Source organism: Ruditapes philippinarum, unplaced genomic scaffold (assembly GCF_026571515.1).
Source record: "Ruditapes philippinarum isolate M1 unplaced genomic scaffold, ASM2657151v2 ctg753_1_1_1_1, whole genome shotgun sequence".
Classification (NCBI taxonomy): domain Eukaryota; kingdom Metazoa; phylum Mollusca; class Bivalvia; order Venerida; family Veneridae; genus Ruditapes; species Ruditapes philippinarum.
Window position 1 is genome coordinate 254,040 of NW_026854157.1, and position 26,125 is coordinate 280,164.

Consider the following 26,125-nt stretch of genomic DNA (forward strand, 5'->3'; position numbering starts at 1 on the left):
ATTGTGCTTGTTAAAAATATTATTACAAGTCAGAGAAAACTTATTAATTAATCCGTGTGTGCTTTGTATAAATTTGCTTAAATATGTTATTTTGAAACGAGTAAGATTTTTTTTTGAAAGATGAAACTTGTGCTCCGTAACGTTTAAATAATGAGTTCAGCATTTTAGATTATGGATTGTTTTACTTGAATACATGATCTATCTAGATATATTAAAGTTCAATCTCATAAAAACGTATTTCACTGCACTGGTTTCAATATGTAAAATTATAATGCAATCAATATTTTGTTCATTATTAAACTTGTTAACAAAAGGGTTTGAAATATAATCTGTTTTGTAAATCTATACCTAAATTATACGATTTATTTGGCAGTTGTCACGTAGACACGGTCCAAACAAGAATAAAAATAGAAAGGAAGTTCATTTTGTTTTAAATTTATTACGTTTTATGATTTAACACAGTTGAGCCTGTACACTTGTTCGGTCTTAACATTGGCTGGCTCTAGAATGACTTTGTTGTAAGTACAATTTGATGTTTATAAGTTGATTATTAGAAGACATTGTTATAAATTACCTTTGTTTAAGGCTCATATACTTTCATTTGTCTGTTTCTACGTTTAGTCAATGATATCAAATTCAAAAGTATCGTATCACGGATGGAATGAAAACAATTTTTACTATATCATTTAAAGCGTTCGTACATTTCATTTTAGTTAAGTTAACAATAAAAAAAACTACTGCAAATATTTCAATTACATGATGCGTTTTTTAAAGTAGTGGAAAGATATATGTTTCGTTGACGGGTGGTATCATAGTTACGTGCGCCATTACACTGTAGATTATAAAAAATTACGATCTTTCTTTTTGATTGATAATGATGGCTTAAAGATTATAAGCTCGGAAGTGGATTATTGATTTTTAAAGTTGATAAAGAAATAATGTTCAGGCTAATTCATATTGAAAATATGTTAAGATATTTTTTACATTATTCAAAATCATTTCTGAATCAATGTACGCTCGAAAGTCCACGATTGCTTTCAAAAGAAGCTAAGTGCGCCATTTGGAAATTTATATTTAGTAGATAATTTTTTACATGGCATCGTTTCAATCTGAAATTTGTAAATATCTTAAACGTTGTTATCTGCTTGTTGAAGTGCACCTTTAAACTAAAGTACAAATCACACATTCCAGCGTAAATCTAATATATTTTCATCCATTTGAAAGTAAGTGTGACGGCAGAAGTTTTTAGTGTTTACATAAAATAATGCATATTTACAAGCGAAAACATAATGATCGGCGATTTAAATGATGTTTTATTCGTTCGCTGTATTGGCACTTAATTGAAATAAAATCGGTAGAGTCTATTAATTAGAGCGATTTGTAAATGTTTATGTTTTAACTTAAAATATTTATCAAAGACAAATCTCAATTATGAAAAATGATCCCACTTACATAATTACAAAGTAATTATTTGTTCACAACGGAATAGATATCGAAATGAAAAAAGCATCATAATGTTGTTAACCCTTAACCTGCTGGGAATGGAACCGTTACTAATGAACATTTTCAACAGGAATAGAGAAAGGTAGCATGTACATCCGTTCTACAGGCTTTAAGCTAATATTTGTAGCTTGTTTTTTTCATGCTGGAAGGCACATAAGTTTTGGGCAAGGACTGTTATAAAATTTAATTAGGAATTTCGGGAAAAATTGTATTTAACACTTCCATCGAAATGGCTTTTTACACGTGTCATTTCAATCTCTCAAATAATCAATAATAATGTTATTTTCAAACCGAAAGTAGTCGTTTTGAAATGCGAAAGTAGCCTTTAGTTAAACGCAACGATATTAAATGAATTATTATATTTTAAACTTGGGATTGGGTTGTTGGAACCATGTAATATAAGTACTTATTAATACTACAGACTACTTTTCAAAGGCAAGTATAAAGTTTACAGCTATCTTATAGGAAGCTTATTTAAATCGGCCGGTGAATGGTTTTTGACCCATTTTACTATTGTTTTTTATTTTCATTACTGTCAAACCGTTATAGGCCTACCTTTTTAAATTGAAACTCGCGTGCTGGTTGCACACCACACCGAGCGGATAAGGGTTGAGCCTATGTGTGCCCAAGCATATAGAAGCACTCACGGCCAGAAGAGACAGAACAATAATTGAACGATGTTTAAAAATTGTGACAGTTCTGTGACCCTGGACAGTGATTAATAGGGCGGATAATGCGCTTTAATTTTTCAAGATTTATGTGGCTACACGGCAAAAAAGAAACAACTAATTTCTGGGAAAAATAATGTTTTTTAATCGGATTAGAAAAAAATAAATAAAAAGGGTACTAAAGAGAATAGAGAGAGAAATTGGGGGCTAAGGTAAAACTAAATATAATGTGTTCTAAAAACCCGTGTCCCTTAACAAGCACACCAGAAGGCAAGAGTTATAATCTTCGTCAGTAATTTGTACATTTTTTGGTCTTGCTTAATTATTGTTGACAATTTTTTAAAAAACATTCATTATTTCACCTTAAACATTGCTTAAATTGGGCATGGCTTCAAGTTCAAAGCATTTGTTTGACTATGGTTTCTTCATTCAGGTTTTCGAATAACAAGTTTATATATAGGTTGTACACGAAGACTTCGTACAGAAAAAAAGATCGTAACATTTTTCAAAAATTAAACCCGAATTTTTTTTTATTGGGTATTCATGAATTTAAAAGAAAGTAATAATGTACAATATATGGAGAAAATCTAAATTAATTCTCTAGGCATGTAGCTTAAATATTGGGTTATTTAAAAACGGTAATGACGCCAACCATTTTTGAGACATACACCGGCATGCTAAGCGTTGTTCACAACCCTTTTAAACCCTTTTACAGTTGGAAAGCGCTTAAGGTTTCCTTCTTAAACGGTCAATGGTGGCAATTCCCTTACTGGAGTATTCTTCATGATCGTTTTTTCTGACCTCTGCTTCGTCGGGCACTTGTAGTTGATTTTCCTGATGCTCTGTCTCCCTTACAGACATTGAGTACTTTTGTTTTAGTCACTGGGGCTTACGGTTATATGTATCTACATGATCTTTTCTGTGTTTTACTTATTTCACCTTTTGTAACCATAACATCTGTTAGAATATCTCTTGGCGAGGATTCATTTTATTTACACAATGGTTTTTTCGTTTAAAAAAGGAACATGGTGGGACAAAGAAGTGAGGTTTTGGGGTGGCACCATTAACCGGTTTAAACTCTCCCAATAGTTACTTATGCTGCTGACCGTCCTTCCAAGTGGCTGCCAGCCGCCCCTCTTGGTGTTCCCCAGATGTATGTCCTGTGTTGTTTTTATAATATTAAATTGCGTGCACTTTTTGTGTCCCTTTTCGTGAGAATTTCTAATCTACGGTAAGTAATCTCTCCCTTTTGCCCCTAAGTTTTCTTTTTTATATTTTGCCACCTTTTCTGTTGAGTCTCGAGCACTTTCCTCTGGTGTTCCATTTTTACTTTGTGGTGCCGATTAATTATCAACTATTTGTTTTCTTTAATTACCTTGCCGGTTACTGTCTTTTTAAGTATTATTAAGGTGGTTGTCCTGTCCGTGTTCTGTCCCAATTTTATTTGGGGTACTCCAGGGCTCCTTATAGCTGATTATTGTTGCTGGGTCGTGTTGGGGTTGAGTTTATTGAACGACGCCTTTCCTTGTTGGTATTATTAATCATATTTTCTTTTTGTTACATAACAAATCTGATAGCACATTTTTTCTTATCAGATTCTGACAAAATTGTTGCATTATTTCACTCAACGAATTTTCTGTTTCTGAAAAGCTGAGTCCGTGTTGCAACAGATAATTTTGCAAATTCCAAATTCCAAATCTGTTTTAATGTAAAGAGTTTTACTCTCAGTCCCGTTGTCCAGGTGTTTCTCTCTTTATTTACAGTCTCTTTTTTCCTCAGTTTCTGGCGTTTTTAACTTTATCTTTGGTTTTGTCTATGTACACCATCTTGCTCAGTACTTATTTCTGTCTCCCAAAATTTTTATTGTTTTTGCCTTCTCCGTCTATCTTACCTTCCGCTCTCCGGGGACAGAAATGGTGTGGCTAGAGGAACAATAGGTAACTGTTCTTTCTCTTTGATGCCATTCATTCCGTAATGCTTTTATGTGGTTATTTTTTTTTGTGTGGCTAAAAAGAACAAAAGACAGAACAATATAGTAGCCGCATTATTACTGTCCCGTTAGAACGTCCGATTGTCCGTCCGGTTGTCCATCCATCTGTCCGCATTAAACTTGTCCGCCCTTCACAGGTCAAACAACTGGTGATATTTCAACCAAACTTTACAGAAGTGATCAGTACCATCTTAAGTTGTGCACATCACCCAAATGTTCGGCTTTGCTGCACAAAATTGCCGCCAGAGCTAAAAATAGAATATTATTGTCTGGCCTTCACGGGTCAAACTAAAAGTGGGATATCAACTAAACTTTACAGGTGTGATCAGTACCATCCCTAGTTGTGCACATCACCAGCACGTTAGGCTTTCCTGCACGAAATGGCCGTCAGAGCTGTAAATAGAGAATCTTGTCCGTCTTTTAGAGGTGGAGCTACTGTTTTCTTCCGGCAACTTCAAAGTTTCTTCTAGGTTCATCCTCCTTTTGAACATGCCTTTAAAAATAACACGGAAGTCAAAATAATACTTCGCCGCAGCCTCTTGTTTAAACACTGATCCTAAAAGTTAATTTATAGTTGAAATAAAATAAATTCATGTTACTTTTCTCTAAAATATTAGTTTATGTCATATACAGATTAGGAATAGAAATGTTTGGCATACTATTTTGAAATACAACTGATATTATTCAACAGTACACATTTTATGCAAGAAATTAAGTCTAAACCAGATGAAAGACAGCAATATGTACTTCCTTGTGTTAGATGAAATCTTCTATACTTTTTTTATCTGAAAACCCTTAAAAAAAAAGGTTCCAACAAATTAATAGGGAAACCCGCCCAAAATGTTTTTTTCTTACTGGAAAAGGGAAAAAAATTTTTGCCCGGTAAATTTAACCCAAATATTTGCCAGGCACGGTTGTATATAAAATCATGGGGTTTCAGCTTGCCCTGAAATTTACAGATAAAATGTAATAAATTTATTTAATATAGCTAAATTATAAGCTTACTTAACCGAAGAAATACTTTTATTTGATCCCCACTTAAACATGTCCATTTATGAGATAAATTTAATTGCTTTGTGCGAAGGACTTGAGTTTAAAACTGGGAACAATGGATAACTAACAAAATAACTGATAATTGAAACAATGTTGTTTCTGGGATATATCTAAACATTTGAAATGGCCTAGCAGAAACACGTTTGGTGATGGTATAATTATGCAGCACTGAAAATTTACTTATCCTACCGTATCAACAAAAAATTACCGTTATTATCCGACAACGCACCCACTTTCTTTATTTCTTATTCAGATTTTATTTCCTAAATTAAAATATAACGAATATTTACACAATGCTGCTATTATGTTTTGTTGAATATGCAAGAAAACAACAAAGTGTACTAACAAAGGACCACATAACATATCCTAGAAAATATCATTTTGGTCAAAATGATTCCATCCAAAAGTACTGAAGTTCTTGTTGATTTGACGTGTCACGTGCTCCATTTGAAATATTTGATTAGCGGATTTGGAGTAACGACATTATTCTTTTGTGACGAAAAATGTATTTTGGATAATTATTAGTAGTAGTAAGACAGCAATTTAAAGGGACATTATGCTCATATTTTCATCGTCAAGTTGAGCTAAATTAACTTTATATTTCAAAAGATTGACTGTAAAAATGGTGATTGACCAACAGTTGATATTGGAAAATGTTATGAGTAAAATTATAAATCTGTCTAAAATTTAAAAAGACTGCCCGACTCTTTTTATAAACTAAGCGTGATAGGTAAATTCTTATGGATATTTACAGAAATTTCGTGTGGACCTGTGAGTTATTCAATGTTTAAGCGAACTTAATTATTTAATTAAAAGGAATTATGGCAAAAACAAAACATATTTTGACTTTCACCCGTTCACTCACTAAACACCTTTGGATGGGCATAATGTCACTTTAAGATTTTATGAACTTCCGGTAACAAGTGTAAAAAAAGGTTACAATAGAAAATAAATATGTCATACTATTTCATTGTTAGAAAAAAACTTACAATGAAATCAATAATTAATGCATAACATTTATTCTATTTATCAACTTTGCATCCGAGAACATCCATTTTAATCTGACCTCGAGTTGAGATCATAAAAAGAACCATACCGGAAGCATGACAAAATGGCTGCCTTTAAAAAAAGAAAAGAAATTATACAACATAAAGTCGTATTTCATAACAAAGAAGATGAATACAAGTATCGGTGTGCTTTATTAGCAATTATTATCTATTAACAATTTGTTACGTATTAATGCATGACAATTAGTTTTTATGTAAATATCACCGATCATGTTATAATTTCTAAAATTATACATGTACACATGTGACATTGACTTCAATAGATGTAAATGAAATGAAACAATAATTATGGTAATTTTCCATGGTGCTAGTAATTACTTCAAATTGAATACCTTTATCATTTTGTTAACTAAACAAGAAGCTTATGTATTTCAAAAAATTACATAACCTCAAATTAACCTCTCTTCTGCACAAATTTTGTCCTCGAAATTAAAAGCACCAAACTAATGAAACTTTACCAGAAATAAAAATATGTGTACTTCAAATGTTTAACAAGAAAATTTCACAATAAGAGCAGGTATCCCTTATAATTATAATACATGCCTGCTATTCAACTTGGAACAGTTTTCTCATTTATTTATACTATACCCATACAATAAAGTCAAGTTACCTAAAATTGCATGTGTGCTTAATAGTCATACACTATACTATTATGCAATTTAAACGTTTAAACACTTGTTTAAACACACTATTTGTTAACGATACATCAGTAATGTACTATCACATAACATCATTGAAATATGAACAGATTAATTTTAAGGCAAGTTTAAACAGCTAACATTGATGCAACAACAGTTTAATATCTATAAAAGTTAAAATAATTGTTTCATTGACTTATTTGTTAAAAATAGGTTAGAAGTTTTAGGTTGTTGCGAGGAGCTTCAGTGCCTGATAATGTGTTGATGGTACAGGTCTAAGTGGTATGTCTGCATTTAAATGTCGTCCAACATCTCCATAATCTGTAAAATAATAGCCTATTGTTCAGGTATACATCACTCATCGAGTATTGCCTTAAAAGCCATCTATTGCCACCTCCTTTACCCGGAAACACGTTGAGGCCAAGATTGTAAACAAGTATACAAAGTTTAAAAGTCATATGTCTATAGACTTTGAACATATTGGAGGTGGTATACAAACTTTAACATAACTCTAAGTCGAAAAATGGGCATAATTCTGTCAAAATGCTTGATATGGTTACCTCCGCCTTTATTCAGGTTGGAGGCATGATTGTGAACAAGTATTCAATGTTTCAAAACCATATATCGATGGTCTTGATGTAGTACGCAAACATTAACGTAAATTGTTAGTCATAAAAGGGGCATAATTCTTTAAACATGCTTGGTAATGTTACCTCCTCTTAGGGTCATTGATGAATGAGTTTGCAAAGTTCCAAAGCCATATGTCAATGAACTTTGAAAATATTTGAGGTGTTACAAAAACTTTACGTAAGTGGTTACGCCGACGCCGAAGCACTGGTGTTTAGGATAGCTCAATATAATTTTTAAGTTAGGTTAAGTCGAATAGTCGAGGTAAAAAGTATAAAGATATTTAATTTCAGGGGAATATAAAAGTCGGATGGTGACCTGATTGTTTCCATCTATTTATTTCAATAATGATTCTCGTAAAGCATTTAAAGTTTCAGAAATTTCTCCTCTGTGCCTTTGTAAAAAACAATCTAATTAAGAGCCTTGAAGCTGAGGTCAACTTTAGTTTGTTTTTTCTTTCATGTGACAAGAAAACAGTCGTACTAGTATTTATTTAATAGCATTATGGATAAATCTATGTTTTTGTTCTTTACAGTTATTTCTCTTTAGTTTGATGATATGCAAGTATTAATCTAACAACGGATATATAACTCTGCACATCATGTATGTATTAAAGGTATTTTATTTCATGATAACATGAAACTATGTAAGAAAAGTATATATCAAACAATTGTACCTTACATGATTTTGTCACATCTTCTGACTCAAAACAAGAACTTCTGAATATTAAAGCACTCGTAGAATTTAAAATATCAAGCAAAACTCAGCCTTGTATCTACTTCCCTTTTCAATGAATCACTTACGTAAATGTTGATTGAAGTCATATGTATATATGTATATAATTATACTTATAAAACAATTTGCAAACATCGAAGAATATGTAAAATATGTACTGCAAATATTTGAACATACTATATATGTAATCATAGAAATATATTATTATGCATTCATTTCTTATTGAAAATTATTACTTAAATTTTCTATAACCGCCCTTTATTTACATGAAATGTTAACTTCGATAATATCTTTATAAATAATGGTTTTTGGAACTTACAAAATTGATAAATCTTAATTTGAACATCATATTTATGATATAAAACCATAAATATTTGTGTTTCGGGATCTTTTAATAGGTTCGAAAAGTCTCATTATACCTCCAAAACAATTATTATTATACCATCGAAACTAATATGTATAATTACACTTATTACATAATGTTTTTTTTTAGCATGTAAAGGTTTACCACCTGACGAAAGTAATCCTAATTCGGATATATGGCTTTTTTAAATCTACAAATGTTAACAAAGGCGTATTTTTAATTTCATTTCAAATTACTATATCTGTGTTATTAACCAAAAAAGACTTTTCAATGGCATAACTGGCCTTTTAGCAGAAAAACAAGATCAATCTAATAAATAATATCTAAAAAATTATATCATTTTCAAAAACTAAAATGTATAATTTCTTTGTTTGTGTTCAAAACATTAACTCAAGCAGTATATCTGCCCATAATAAAATTTGTCAACAGCTTTGGTTTGAAATAATATCTGCTTTGTATATTTATATCGATTCCAACGTAAATAATTTATATATCTACAGGGTTATAGCTGAATAATAAATCTTATTTGACATTTTACCTGTAGATATAAGCGGATTTCTTTACTTCATATAATTAGATAAGTTAGGTGAAACTCGAATGTAAATGGTGGATGTTAAAATATTTGGTTTTCGTAGAAATTAAAGTTTTGTTTTCGATTTTAACATTTAATGATTTTCGCTTACTTGGTTACCTTAAATAGTTCGGTCGTGACCAAAAGGGCGCTGAACTTACGTAGTTGTAAGAAACATTTAGTGTTAATAAGTTGACTATTCGACCACAAATGAATAAGTGAGTCTTTAAAAGTAAGATTTGATATAAGTCGACGTTAAGTTATTAAGAAATTCAAGCAGGAAAAGATACTCGTATTGCAATCATTACATAATTTGAAGAAATAAGGACTATTATAATATAAACTTACTAAAAGGAAAAATAAGTTGAATATGATATAGTCTGTAAGTTGAAAGAACGAACTGGGTTTTAAGATAACGGAAAATTAATATGACTTGTTATAATATGTATCAAATGACAAAATCGATTGGTAGTTCAAAAACGTGTTCTACATAATTTAAACATGTCACGATAAAAGCGAATAATTATTTGTATAAGAGAAATATACAATTTTTCAAATATTTGCATTAAAGCTACATTTAATAAATTTCATAAAAAAACTAAATATCGACATTGCATTTATAAATTTGGTTTTATATTGACTCCAGGTCTTATTTTTGTGTCCAAACAAAAAAAATTAGTTTTATAAGCATACAAATCGGTAACCCCATTGTGGCGAAATGAAGTACAATTTCTGATTGCATGAGAATATCCGCCTTCGGATCATTCGTACATCAATAATAAATCAACAAACATGACTATATGTAGCAGTCCTAATTTAACGGTATGTTTCCGCATTGTAACGGATGTTTTAATACAATTTAATCATTTTACGAGATGATTACTTTCACTGAACCCAGACTAAGTGCAACGTGAAGCTCAATTGTTTAAAGTGTATTTGCACAAGAAATATCATATTTGCTGTGTTCCGGATAGCAACTATAAAACTGTGACGTAGCGCATACACAAGCTGATTATAGTCTTCATTTGCATGTTAAAATTCGTATACAAACTTTAGTGTTACCGTGGGGTTTTCCGTTTAAAATCCTAGCTTATGAACAATATTTAATGAGATTAACAACAATACTGTTAAACAGGTTAATGAAACTATAGAATGTTTAATTTTTAGGCCAACGGCAAAATATTTTTACAGATTTATTTAATGTAGCTTTAATGATAGAAATCACCTTGTTTTTGTGTTCTCAAGCTCTGTGTCTGTCTCCTGTAGCTTTGATAAGGTTAATTCTAACTTAGTCTTAAGCTCCCTTTATTCCTTTTCCATGTTTTCCTTTTCGAAATAACTTTCTTTAATGATGCCTTTCGTTTGACTTCCATCTCGATTGCCCGTTTCCTTATCGTGTGTATTGCCTTTGAATTCGGATTCACGGTGCATATCCATATCGGTACCCTCTTTGCGAAATCTGCTCAAACGGTACCCTCTCTGAACATGCACAGGTCAATCTCTGCTAAAACAAACCAGCGATGGATAATAATACGGTAACATTTCATTGTAATAAGGAAAGGAGGTATGACACGTATAAAAGATGTATACCACGGAACATTAGAATGTTTTATTTATGTGCTGATTTGTCATGTGCCAGATTTTCGTGTACTGCAACTTCACAATAAGCTTCAAAAAATCGACATGTCTTGCTTCGCCCATCACCTCGACATACTTTTCGGGTGGCTTGATTATATATGCATCATACATATTTAATATGTTCATGCACATATCATCTTCGGACAAATGGCAGTATATTGTCAAAAATAAATGTAAAATTCATAAAAACACTCTACTTTCGGTTTTGCAGCGGCATGGGCTACCTCTCTTCATTTGAATCTTTTTATCACAGGTACCCTCTCATTATTGAACACATAGGAACCCTCAAAGCACGACATATGCTTTTATTTGCGTTAATCGTTAAGTGTGTATGTAATACAAATGTACTTTTTACTTTTATGTACATATTACATACTTAATTTTACCGATATGGATGTGCACCGTGGGATTGGATAGCATTGAATTTACCACGATGTGACAATTCTTCATTCATTATGTCTTCTAGTTGTTTAGTAATTTGTTTGATTTTTCTTTCTTGTGCAGATAATTGTTCATCTTTTTCAAACAGCATTTTGTCACGTGTCGTGATATTCTTCTCAAGATTTTCAATGGTTTTCCTTTGCAGGTTAAAATTATATTTTAGTTTCATCTCTTTGAGGATTTTTTCAGTAAAAGCTATTGATAATTTGGCTTTCAAATCCGATATATGGTCATCAGTTTTTTTTACGTACGATTCAATCATTTTCTTGTGGTTATGAATTGTTTCGTTTTTTTTCTTCAACTTTTTTACCATATAACGTTGTTTTTTTTTATAAATTCATTATCTCCTGATGCTGTAGCCAAAACACTTCATCACTTGATTCTTTTAATTCCTGTTTATCTTTCGTTTGTCGATCTATTCGGTTTTTTTTCATTTGTTCGCATTTAATGTCGATTAGCCGGTAATCATGAATTACTGGCCTTTTAAGATTATGCCTGTACATATAACGATGAAGCATTAAGATTAACTAACTGCTACTTACTTTCTATAAACAGTCCTTTCGTACACAGTGTTTGTATTCACTTTATTCCAAACTATATTTGAACGTAGAATTATTTACTCCTTAAGTTATATATTCAAATTTAATATTGCACGTCATTTTAGACGTATTCATAAAACATCCACATGACAATCTGAAACAATGGATGAATTTAAAATAAATAAGTAATTGAAATAATTGACTATTAAAATAGCTAAATCCCTATACAGTGTAACATCTTAAATTTCAGTCGTTATCTGAAGCATATATTTACTTACAAGTATTGAGAATATCAGGTTAATGCATTAAAAGTCTTGTTTTTTATTATTGATAGGATGTTGATTATGGTGAATACTCAGTCTTTCTCCTTGTAAGCACAAATACTAAATTTATTTGTGATGTTTTTTTGTTTTTTTGAATTGTTTTAAAAGTTAACTGATTGAAAAAAAATTTTTTTAATTTCATCGTTTGCAAAAAATTTAATTATTTCAACTAGTTTTGGTATCTATATATATAGATTATTAAATTTAAAAAGAGGAGTAGATATCTTTTTAACGTTTGGAACTTGGCTTGACAGTGTACTCATTTTTGTATTTATTTTTATTGGCTTAACAAATAAATAAATGTGAACGTATATTAGGTTACGTGGATAGATATATATTCGTCTTTCACTCCTTTCAACCAATTATTTTATCTGAATGATAAATAAGTACAGCAGTAAATCTATACAAGCGTGCGAGCCCCTTTTAACTTAAATTGGTTGGTCAAGTATTACTCCATGCATGATAACGTTGATGGAACAAACCATGAAAGAATCATACATGGGTGATTTTGGGGTACATTTCTTTTATTATTTTTTAATTTTTTAAAACAAAAAACATTTTAAAAGGGGGCAACTTAAAACTAGCAATCCACAGTTTAACTTTATTATGTTTGATATGGTTTTTTTTGAAGTGGTGCTCTTGACAAGGAAGTAAAAAGACGTCAAGCATAGTAAAAAGTAAAAAAAATGGGGGAAAAAAATCTTATTTGGGGGGGGAAAAAAAACAAAAAAAATGAGTGAAAGGCACAAAGGGGTTAAATTTTTTTATTGTATTTTTAAAAAAGTTTATATATTTTAATACAATTTAAAAATTGGCCTAACTTGTACTTGTTTTTTTACAACACCCTTTTTATTTGAGACAATAGTAATGATTTTTTAAACTAATTTTTGTTTTTTTTTTTTTCGAGAAGTATTTTTTTTTTTGTTCCATAGTAAGTTTAAAGTGACTGATTGTAAACCCGCATATACTTACTTGACAACCGAAAAGTTACGAAATTTCATATGACCTACACTTGTTATAATTATTGTCTTGTCGCCTAAGCTCATTTAACAGAATCATAATTCTATCATAAAGCATAATTTGTCAGTATAACATATCTGACACGAGGTTTTTCCCTGAGAAATTATATAATTTGTGTGTGCATTCCATCTCGAAGGCTGAGAACTTTTTACGACGCGTGTGGTTTGCCGGACTTAACATTTGCTCGCGAAAGCGCAATCTGCCTAGGGCAAAAAAAGATCATCGCCCCTATGCATATAAATGTAGAAGAAGTTCATAGACAATTTTAAGTAAGTTGACAGTAAAAAGTAAGTATATATATATATTATATATATAATTATATATAGTATATATATAATATATATATTATATAATATATATATATATATATATATTAAATAGCTTTTAACAAAAACTGAACACGATGCCCCTATATAGCGCTTGTGGCCAAGATTGCCATGTAAATATATGGAAAATATTATTTGTTAAGAACTCCCTTTGCGACCAAGTCGGACTTGAAAATCATTCAAGGGATAGATAATCTGAAAGTTGTAAAAATGTGGAAATATATTTATTATCAAAAGAAAAAAGAACGAAAAGAGGTTCTTCTTTAAATAGTTCATAAAACAAATTTAAGAGATTTATATATAACATATGAAATGAAATGCTTAAATTTGTAGTCAGTAAGCCTGACTTTATCCTTCATCCGATTTGACTGGGATACCGAACAGTCACATATGTATGTGTAAGTAATTTTAGAACATCTTTAGCAGTCAAGAACGTTTTTCCCCAGGGTTGCTTTTTTATCCAGTTTTAAACAACAAAATTTTACTACATAAGGATTTAATAATCATTTAATTCTGGGGGATGCATCCCCCAATTTTTTCATTACAATTGTTTCAAACTCGATAAGTAGGTATAGGCTAAAATTAAAAAAGTCAATAAAAAATTTTAAGTTTTTTTAAAAAGTCAGTTATTTAAAATTCCAGTGAATGAATCAAAAACAACCGGGCACTGTCTTTTTCTTGGGCATTTACCCCCTTTTCAATAATAAAAAGGAAAGGAGCATAAATTATTTTAAATAAGATATATTTTTCTTAAACACCCTGTTTTTTTTTTTTCAATTTAAATTTCTGAGGAAAAACTCAAAAAACTTTTTAAACTCAAAACCCCGGAAAGTGCTTAAAGGCCCCTGGTTTTTAAAAAAATGGGGGCTTTTTTAGCGCCAGCAAAACAACAAATAATATTACCAACGTTTTAGTATTCCGCTAAAGGGATGGCAGAAATTCCTTTTTCTAGTGACATAACTTTTTAATCACGTTTTAGAAAAATTAGTAAAAGGGGGAAAGAGAATATTACAGGAGTTTTCGGGGAAATTCACGCTTCATCAGTCTTTAATAATTTTAAAACACCCTACACCTTCTAAGATTTTTTTAAAAAAGAATTATCCCCCGTACCCTTTTTTAAAACGCTTTTAAAAAGAAATCAAATTTTCCCCCCCTTGTAAAATAAGCGTTTTTTTTCAAATCGAATGCATCATTAGGGTCTTTTTAAAAATGAAAGGCCTGGATAAAATGGGCAAATGCAAAAATATTCAAGTAAAAATTACTTAAATTCACCCCTTTCATGGGTTATTTTTCAAAAAAAAAACTATTTATTGTTAAAATATACCCCAAAAGCAATTTAATTTTGAATACTTTTTTAATTTTTTTTTTATTTGGTTTTGGTTTTTTCCGAAAAAAGTTCTATAGATTTAAAAGAACATTTTCTTAAATCAAAAAAATATTAACGGCACCTTAAAAAAAGAATTCAAATTTCATGAAAACCAACAGGGAAACCCACAAAATTTTTTTGTTGGGGCCAATTTTTTAAAAGTAAAACTTACTATAGAAAAAAAAAAACATATAAATTAAATAAAAAAGGGGCCCCAGCTGGGAAGTTGTTACTTTTTTTAAATTTTTTTTAAACGATTTTTAAAAGGCGGGTTTTTTTACACTGGTAAAAGGTTTTGGGTCTGGGGTTTTTTACGCAAAAAAAAATAGTTGGGGGGCGAGTTTTTTTTGAGATTTTGTGTCCCAAAACCCAAAATTCCCCACCGAAACCAAAAAAAAAATAAGATTAAAGTAAAACCCAAAAAAGCCCAAATTTTTTTTTGGTAAAAACGGTTTTTAATGGGTTGGGGAAAAGCTTTCCCCCGGGGTAATTTTTCAAAAAGTCTTAAATGGAAAGTTTTTTTTTAAGGGGGGGGGCCAAAATTTTATATATAGCTTTTTATTAAAAATTTTGACCCGGAAATTTTCAAATTTTGGGCTAAAAAGTGGGAAAATAATGGGAAATTCATCCCGTTCCCCGGGTTTAAAATTTCCGGGGGCATGCCTTATGCAGAATTTTAAAGTATAAATTTTCCCCCCTATCCCTGTAAAATAAACCCGTTTTTAACTTTTTATTGAAATGTAAATAATAATATTCCCAAAACATTTTGTTTAATGAAAGCATTAAAAGAAAAAGTTTTAAAAACTTTTTTTTTAAAATTATTGGGTTTTTTATATTGGGGACTTTTTTTGCTTTTTATTTTCATTAATTGGGGGGGAAAGGGTTTTAAATTTTAAAAGTTTTTTTCTTTTTTAAAAGATAGAAAAGAGAGAAAGAGAGAGAGAGAAAAAAGAGAGAGAGAAAGAGAGAAAAGAAGAAGAGGGGGAGAGAAAAAGAGAGAAAGGGGGAAAAGAAAAGGGAAGAGAGAGAAAAGAGAGAGAAAAAAAGAAGGGGAGAAAAGAGAGAAAAGGAATTTTTTAAGGGGGAAACTATGTTTTTGTTATTTTTTACAAAGGGCCGGGGAAATTGGGTACCGCAAAAATTTTATACCCTTTTCTATAAATTTTCAAAAACAAAATTTAAAACCTTTTGAAAATTCCCCTTTTTTGTTTTGTTTTTCATGTATTTAAAATGATCTGGCCCCTTCCATTTTGTAAATCTAAACCTTTTTTAAAAAACAAAAAAAATTTTTTAAAAAAAAATTTTATCAAAAATTCCCCAAACCGGGTTTTTTTTAAAATTTAATACAAATTAAAAATTTCCCTATAAAAAAAATACCCAAACGAGAAAAAAAACGGTGGGGTTTTTGAGTTTTTTCCCTTTTTGGTTTAAGGTGTGTTAAAATTTCCCGAAAAAAACATTAAAAATTTACGGGTTTTTTATTAAAATACACCTGGGGTGATTTTTTTTTTTTTTTTTTTTTTTTTTTTTTTTTTGTTTTTTTTATTTTAAACGGGTTTTTTTTTCAATGGTTGGGGACACCTTCTGGCCTAATGGGTTCACCAATTGTCTCTATGATTTGTTATTACTGCACCAATTTTTTTTGATATATAGCCTTTTATTAACGTTTAGACTGACTGCAAATTTTTTTGAAACTAAATAGTGACTAGAATTGAGCATTCCATCCCGTTTCGGCGTATTCCGGACCATGCCTATGCAGATATAAAGTATATTTCTCTAGTCCCTGTAATAAAACCTGTTGAACTTCATTGAGTGTAATAATAATATTCCTAAAATCATTTTGTTTAATGACGTCATATGACGTGTAACACTTTTTTTATATATATCGTTATATATTGCACTTTATTGCTCTATCTCATTAATTGGGGAAAGTTTTAATTTAATGTTGTCTCTTAAAAAGATAGAGAGAGAAGAGAGAGAGAGAGAGAGAGAGAGAGAGAGAGAGAGAGAGAGAGAGAGAGAGAGAGAGAGAGAGAGAGAGGGAGAGAGAGAGAGAGAGAGAGAGAGAGAGAGAGAGAGAGAGAGAGAGAGAGAGAGAGAGTTAAGGGTAAACTATGTTTTTGTTATTTCTACACGCCGTAGATTGATACCGCAAAGTTTATACTTATCTATATTTTCAACATCATTGAAGCTATGATTTTTTTATTGTGTTGTTACATGTATTATATGTTCTGCACTCCATTTTGTAAATCTATCCTTTTTAAATAACAATAACATTATTAGAAATAAATATCATAAATTCAACCGGTTTAAATTCAATACAATTAAAATTCGTATAAAACAATACGAAACGAGACAAAACGGTGTTCTTGAGTTGCTCTGCATCGGTGTGTACTTATTTAAAACACATTAAATTTGACGATTTCTATTAAAATATACAGCCAAAAATGAAAAGATAAAACATATCAATAGAAGGACTCGATTCAAAGATTTAACTCATATAAGTCAACGACCTTACCAACTGTGCTGTTGCAGATATGCATTCAATACTGGCAGATAGATAAAATCAAATGATACCAATAAATGTACACGGAAATTTAATACATTTGATGACCAATCTAAAGAAATAAGATTTTTTTAAAGATTATATTAAAGAAAACAACGAAATTTTGTTTCTTTTGAAAAGAAAACTTTTCATATTGTTGGCGACGCCGGTGAGCGGCGTCGTCTCTTATGGAATGCTTTTTATTTTGGCCTATGGAAGGAGCTGTTATTATTAGCAGTTTGTGTAAAGTTGTGTTAGTTAGTTTTATTAATTACGTTGGATTACATACCAATCCTGACTAAAACCATCACCGGTATAAAATGTTCTCACGACGTTAGATCCCGCTATTGAATTAACGGATTAATAAACATTCAATAAGAAACATACAGAGTTAGTAGAAACCTAATTTTAAATTAGTCAGAAACTATCAACTAAAAATGTTTTTGAAATGACGCATGCTGTTTACATACAATTAATGCTACAGACAGTAATGTATCAGTGGTCCAACCCTCCTATTCTTAATAAGATCACCAACTGTCTCTCCGTTTAAAATTTACATCGATATCACCGTTATCGGCATATAAATTCGAGGATGATTATTAAGCATTTGGTTATCGTGGTTTTACTCTTCATTCACTGTTGATCATAGAGATTTGCAGGGACAAACCCTTCCGTCGGTGCATTTCTATCAAATAATCTTTTATATCTCCATTTCAGACGCTATGAAACTTGTCATTATTAACTAATTTTGGGCCTCAAAGAAGAAAGAAAACATGGAAGATATAGAAATGGGCTGCATAATGATCGATGTGTCAGTTGTAGCTAATCTTGTGGAATACATTGAAAAGTATAGGAATCCGTATTATCATCGTTTAAAAGACATGGCAATGGAAATAAGAAGTATAATGCAGAGACAAGAACGTCTGGTAAGATTTGTTTTCATTTTTATGACTTGTGTTCAGCTCATATTGATGAACTTTCCAAACTTTTAAGTGTACTTTTCCCCGAAGTTATCTTTATTATTTTTACTTGCCATACATTTTAAAAACCACATCAGTTAAAGAAATATGTTTTATATTGTAAAACAGCTTATACTGCTCTAAAAGATATATGTAGTATATATTAAGTAACACACAGTTTTGTGGGTAAAAGTAAACATATCAACCCGGGGAAAATACTATTACACACCATATTAGCCGGGGTAACAGTGTTTTAAGGGGTTGACATTTATACTGTTACTCAGAACACTATGTGTTATTTATCATGACCCCGAACACATTATTTAATGATCTGAAATTACAACAACATTGTCAGTCAAACAGTAACAAAATTGAATAATTTAAAAAGCATTACCTTACAAGTCGTAAGTATATATGAAACAGTTGTTTGTCTTTTACTCTTTTTAGGTATGAAGGAAATTTAAGTCATGATATCTGCCAGTAATAAAGATTTTCATTTAGAAAATAAGACACAAACCCGTTATACTTTTATGATCTGTGATATATGACCACCTCCAGAATATGAGTTGAGAATGTGCAATTACGATATCCTATATCTGAATAGTGTTATAAACCTTTCATGTTTCACTGATTTACTTCGTTAAATAATCCTTAGTATCGTGCTTTAATCGTCTTCTTGTATATTTGACTTATGCACATAGTCCGAGGACAGAATGGTGCCCTTTTTATTTCTTACAAAACTAAACCACCTTACCAGATTTTCACTGATAAAAAGTACTGTAACCTATGTAACAATACTTTTAGCAACGTGATACACTTGTTATAACAGTATGAATAACTCATGTCGGCCAATGGGAAATTAACATTACATATGAAGTAAGGTGTAGTAATATTATATTATCACATATACAATAGTTAGTTTAATTTTAAGCACCTAACGCGTGTCAATGTAATGGCATTAGTAGCGACACATATTATTATGTTCTGAATGTCCATGCTTAAGTAAATACATATCTAAATCACCAGGGCAGAGGCATTGATAAAACAGTCTACGAAGCAAAAAGCGAATTAAATACTAACAAGTTACAGATGCGACATGTTTCAAAAGATTTGGAAAATGTGAAGATAAAAATACCCGCAGTCAGGCAAAAAATAACGTATGAGAAAACGCTAAAGGATAAGGCTAAAGACCTTGGAATAAAGAACACTGTTCCTGAATCAGACATCAAAAAACTTGCCAATGTAAAAGACAAGGAAATTCAATTGCTTACAAAAGAGCAAATGCGCCTTAAGTCTCGCAACACAGAGTTAGAGACTAGATTACGAACATTTCAAGATAAAGTAAAAGAGTTGAAATTGAAACATGAACACGATGATATGCAAATTTGTAAATGTAGACTCCTTCACAAACACATGTCAATGAATATGGAAGAAGCACTTAAAACATTGTATGATGTCGATATGCAATTAGATGCATTTTTATCACCACAGAAGACGTATCTAGAAGCACAGCCAATGCATGTCGAAAAGTGTTTTACAAAATATAAATATATTGGTAAAACATCATGTTTAGAAGAGGTTGCTTATTCTATAAGAAATAAATTAAAGCTGCTTCAAAGAAATATTAACAACGAAGATAACGAAATAACACACCAAGAACATGTCCATGAAGAAATTACAGGAATTAAGGCTCATTTTAAAAAAAAGGAAGCAGAATATTATCAGAATATTTATAAACTAAGAAGAGAACTGCAAGAAAAGGATGCCCATTTATCCCAGTTGAAAGATCGGCTAATAAATGTAGATGCAAAACATACTCTTAATGAACAAGAAATCCTTAACTCTGAACGAAGGCTAACTGAATCAAAGGAGGAATCGTACCACATCGAACATGAACTGTGTCAATTGAAGAAAAATAATGAATATTTAAAAAATGAAATAGGGAGAAGAGAAGTCAAACTTCGTGAACATGAAGTAGAACGTGTTCAAATGTTGCGAAAATTGAAGGATTCCAACAAACAAGTCCGTTTAATGCAAACGAAAAATGCAGAATTGCAAAGAGATTCCGCAAAGTATGATCAAATAAAAAATGATCTCGAAACACAGATTGAAAATATGAATAAGAAATACGTCATTGTAAATGAGCGGCAAGAAAAACTTACAATGGAGAAAGATAAGATAATATCAGAATTGAACCAAACAATCATTGAACTAAAACGAAAGATATCTGATCTGAAAGATACCGAAAAATCACTTAATTTAGAAATAAGAGATAAAGACAACTGCATTTCTATGTTATATGACGAATTGGACAAGTACACCAAAATGGTTAAAAAGAAGGAAATAGAATTGGAAAGAAAAATGGAAAATAAAATGCAAATATTTAAGTCCAATCTTAACAAAGATCTTCCAAACAAAGATTCAAATTTCTATGAAACAGAAATAGCTAAGAAAGACCAAATGTTAGTCAAAATAAATGAGGGGAGGAATAAAATGGAAGCAAGCGTAAAAACTTTAGGGGAGGAAGTCAAGGCAAAAGATGCCAAAATAGATGCCCTTGCTACCGAGCTTCAACAAAGGTTAGAACACCACAACAAAACTCAGAAAAATCTCGAAAACATTATCAGTTCAAAGGAGAAATTGGTTCTTGATCTTGAGAGAAAAGTTGAGCAGCAAGACGCTCAAGTTGACAGTCTTAAGAAAAATCTTGAACAGGGCTCGTCAGAAAACGTTTCTGGAAGAGAACACAAAATAGACGCTGCAGTGACAAATGAGATCAGAGAACTGAAGAAACAACTACAACATACATTGTCAAAACTACATGATACACAAGCTGAACTTGATGACACAAAGACGAGGTAAATCTTTTTTTCCAAAGATTGCTATGATCTTTTCAAATAAACAAGGCATTTCTGTTTGCCATATACATGAACTGTCTTTTTAAACAGGAATCGCTATTTAGATTAAATAGCAAATTAAGCAATATTTACATGTCTCTTGGCTTTATATCAAAACTTTATATCACCATTTTGATTCACTTAAAAATTAAAATAAGTTCTATTCCTTAGACTGAGTAAGGCCATGGGGGACCGTTTGACAGATAACAATCCAAACATTACTGCCCTAAGCGACAGGAATCGTCCTACAAAACTTGCTGAAAAATGTGCAGAGCTGTATGATAATCAATGGACAGATGCTTATGAAATTCTGGAGAAATGTTTTTCAACTGATGAGGCTGTGATTGAATCTCTTTTGCACATCTTACAGGTATGTACCAATGTTGTTATTTTTTCTCTTTAAATATGTGGCAACTGTTAAGATATAATAAGGGAATAAGTATTCAATGTATTTTAAAATGCCTTAAGGCCCATTACGCCTCAGAAATGCTATCATTTTTATTTCTCAGTTTTTTTATATTTGGTTTCTTGCTAAGTTTCCAAAATAATACTTATTTGCCATATACATGAACTGTCTTTTGCTCATTTAGCTCTGTTGGCAATCGATATAATTTAAGTCTTTTGTATGGAAGTTGAAATACTACTTTGTTTACATCTTGCTACCTTTACGATATATGCGCATTCCGCGTAACGTTTTGAGGCATTTCAAATACAACATGCTCTTAATCCATTATCATAACATCAATAACATATATTTGATATCACTACATAATTAAAAAGATATGAATTTCTAAGGAAGAATGTGCCTTTAAACAATTGACATTTTTGTTGTAAGATTATGCTGTATCTAATAATCTGTCTTAATAAAATGCGACAAATAAAACAAAAACAGTGTCTGTTGTTCTAATTGATATGTTTAATACACTACGACTATTTTTATCTGACTGAACATTTTATACTGTATTTAAATATAGTGTTTACAATTGATCCTTTTCACAATATAGCATACATAAGATTTTACTTAAAGTGTATTGAGTAACTTCAAAGATATATAAAAAGCTCAAAAAACTATTTATGGCTGTGTTTATTAGCTTAATTCACCCTTTTTCAAAACTTTTAAGTTTAACTTTTAAGGGAATAAAAATGTAATTGAAATGTTAAAACAATAACCAAATAACAATTCTTTGTAAAGATGTCAATATTTATTTGCTTTGTTGCATCCGGTATTACATCGATAACCGATATGTTTTACAACTTAATATATTTTATATCGATCAAAACGCATGTACTAATTTAAGTTTAATTTATAAAAGATACTGTAAAAAAAGGAAAGGATCGAACTAAACTCACATTTATTTTTCAAGGCAACTATGGACTTCTGTCGGAATACGGCCCAACACAAGCTGGATGAACGGACATTACAATTTGCAGACAAACACGAACATGTATGCATTCTTATATGTCAGATATTCGTAGTTGCTAGTTTTATTTGAGAGTATTTTTTATTTTGCTTTTTATTACTAATATAAACATATTCTTAAAAGACAACTGTATACTTATTTATGTAAATAATAACTACAGCATAATTATCATAAAAAAGACGAATTCCGAAAAGCATTTCAAACAATCTATGCCATATAATAAAACAATTATTTGAGTCAAATTAAATGTTGAAAGGGTATAAAGGCATCATAACCTCAGATCCACTTTCAAAATTTCATTTTATTTAGTTCCGCACATTGTTTTATCGTTTAGGACACACGCATTCTTTTACTTGGGGACTAATACGCCGCTTTTCATGGAATGGCACGAAAGTGTAACATTTAAGATTCCACGATAACCTCCGTATGAACGCATCTGCAGATGTTTCTAAACTCAAATTGTCACCATTACCATGATTAAATGTTGATTATACATTTAAGCCTTTTTCCACGTTTGGACACCGCTTTTCCGTATTGGGGGACAATGCCGTTTTTTCATGGAATGGCACGAAGTGTAACTTCTAAAGTTTCCCTCGATAACCTCCGTATAAACGACCTAAAATTACCATGATTAAATTTGAATTATACTTAAGCCGGTGCTAGGGGATGGTAACTTGTACTTTTCTATTACCGTCCATAAACAGGCTCAATCAAACCGAACCTGCAACATTTTCAATTTTGTCTTGTTGGGCTTTCTTTAGAGGTTCTTTATTTCTCTCCCTTTTATCTGGTTAACTATTTTTATTACATTTAAAAACGCCATAATTATGTTGTATCCAACATATATCTGATTCTCACAAAAGTTGTATTATAGGTTGTTTCTAATATCTTATACACGTGAAAACTGTGCGTAAACAGGATAAAATGGTCAGAAACAAAATATTATATTGCAATTTTATGCAAGTTCTTAACTGTTTAAAATGATAGTGTAGTGTTCGCTCAAAGGAAAGAATACATATTTCTTACATACAAACATTTTTAAGCCTTTTAAAAGTTTATCCACATGAAAGTGTATATAAATAATACGATTACAAACCAATTATCGCTTATAAGAGACCTAGAAATTTACAAGGCAGCATAGTTCATACTCATTTAAATGCCAAATCCTTGATTGGCAGTGTAGTAATTTTGTTGAATCTAACAATTTTTCTAGTACTTATATATCTAAGAATTTCCTATAACATGTGAGTTTTCATATTTATCTTCAGGTGTCATTTATCTTATAATGTTGATCAATTCGGCAAAAATGAAGCCAAATAATGAACAGTCACAAATTTGATATTAAACACTTTCCTGACACTATTACCAATATATCTGAACTTTTTTTCTGAAGGACATTCCCTCATAGATTATTTATTCATGCTAATTGATAAAATAGAGAATAATTGGCAAATATTTATAAAATAAACTTCATAGATGTAAGAGCTAGGTACAATTATTTCTGATGACATGAATATAAAAATGCCTCATTAGTTCTGTAGAATATAAGTCTCCATTGAAATAACTTTTTTAACATTCTTTATGATTTTTTTTTATCTTATGGCTTAAAACTAGTTTCACGTCAATGTAATTTATGCTGGTGTTCTAATTTTACATTGCCTTTTCACTGCATCTTTATTATGATCCTGCATATTACATTTCTACGCAAAATTATGTATTTCATTTGACGATATTGTCCTTGACGTCATATGACGTTGATGTAATTTCCTGTATACAAGAATACCTGATGAAGACTTTTGTGTCGAAACGTTGTATACTTTAAAAAAAATACATTTTTGAAATTGAACATGGAATTAATTTCTATATCCAAACTTACAAACATACATTTGGAATAATTATGTATGTAAGTTCAAACAAAATTTTGTTAGGTGCAGGAAGAAATAATATAGCTTTATATACTTTATAATTAATTTATTTTATATTCATAGGAAAATACGGATGTATCAAACAGTGTGCATAAACATTTCATGGACACAAGAAAAGCAGCGGCGTCTTCAGAACTTGAAAACCTACGCAAGGTAAATTATTTTTAAACCACGTAACTGCTAGAACACGTTTTTATTGTGCTTATTATTTTTTGTACTTAATAATATCATTATCCTCAGCAATACCCGTATTCTACGTGAAAATTCGTTCCTGTTATTGATATACAATTATAAAGGTTAATTGCATATAGATCTCTTTATTTTTATGCCCCCGAAGGGAGACATATCAAAATTGCACCGTCTATCTTGCCGGTTTTGGGGGAATTCGTAAATTTTGCGTAAACAGTTCTTGTATTTTTTTTTTGGGGCCAATACAAATTTTAAAAATGAAATAAAATTTTTAACACGTTTTTAAATGCTGTAAAAAAATTAAATTCCAAGACGGGGGCCCTTATTTTATTTTTAACTTTTTTGTTATCAGTCCCCAAGCTTAAAAAATACTTTTTTTTTTTAAAAGATATTTGTTTTACCCCTTTCAGACAACGGCGGACAAACAGTGACAAAACCCTCTTGAAAAAAAGGAAAATTCACATTTGAGTGCCCTTAAATTTTATGCTGGTTTTAGGGTTTGGTATGTCATTTTTACCCAAAATGACTTACCCCTTTTTTTAACGTTGTGAATTTAATATTTAAAAATTACTTGGGTTTAAAAATAAATAGAATTTTTTTTCCCCTTTTTTCAAAAAAAGTTTTTAAACTTTTAAAAAATTTTATCAATATAATAACTGTTTTTATGTATAACGCATTCGTTTTTAGCATTTTTAAAATTAAAATTGCAGAAAAATTAAAATTGGCAACCCCTTCACGCTTGTATCAATAGAAGCCCCTTTTTGTATGTTTTTGATCATACGTAATATATTTATTATATTATTTACACATTTAATATAATTTATTTTCTAATAGGTAAATGATCCCCCTGTTGCATTTGCGCCTTTAGTTGAAAAGGGTACAAACTTCAACTCAGATTTATACAAACCGTACACATTTGGCGGGACACACGTCGAATATGTTGTATGGCCTGCTTTGTTATTACATGAAGGTGGTCCAATTCTAGCAAAAGGTGTAGCTCAAGGGTTCAACAAATCGAAAAAAGATAAATAGAATAAGAAATTGCTAAAGGAAAATATAAAAATAAAATATATGAAATATTGTGAATACTACTGAGTTAATAATAATTATTATACAATGACCTGAACAATGGTAAATACATATGAAATCAATGTGGAAAAAATGTGCGCAAGGAGACTGTAGATACAAGCAAACATGTACATGGCAGAATTTAGTCTTTCTCAATTCATTTTTTTCTTGTGACTAACCATTATTGTAGAAAAACTTTTGTCAAAATCAATTACTTCATATGCCTTTAATAGTTATCATAGTTTATATTGA

At 30.6% G+C, this 26,125-nt stretch overlaps 1 protein-coding gene across 1 annotated transcript in view; it reads left to right on the forward strand.

The window, feature by feature from the left end:
• Positions 1 to 391: 391 nt before the first annotated feature.
• LOC132739198 (uncharacterized) overlaps positions 392 to 26,125 on the forward strand; it is a 49,280-nt gene continuing 23,546 nt past the window's right edge. The window contains exons 1-7 of the mRNA XM_060726866.1: positions 392 to 518; positions 18,132 to 18,340; positions 19,400 to 21,231; positions 21,442 to 21,640; positions 22,635 to 22,715; positions 24,680 to 24,769; positions 25,640 to 25,809. Of these exons, the coding sequence (XP_060582849.1) occupies positions 18,188 to 18,340; positions 19,400 to 21,231; positions 21,442 to 21,640; positions 22,635 to 22,715; positions 24,680 to 24,769; positions 25,640 to 25,809 (2,525 nt within the window). The 5' untranslated portion in view covers positions 392 to 518; positions 18,132 to 18,187. The remainder of the gene's footprint in view (positions 519 to 18,131; positions 18,341 to 19,399; positions 21,232 to 21,441; positions 21,641 to 22,634; positions 22,716 to 24,679; positions 24,770 to 25,639; positions 25,810 to 26,125) is intronic.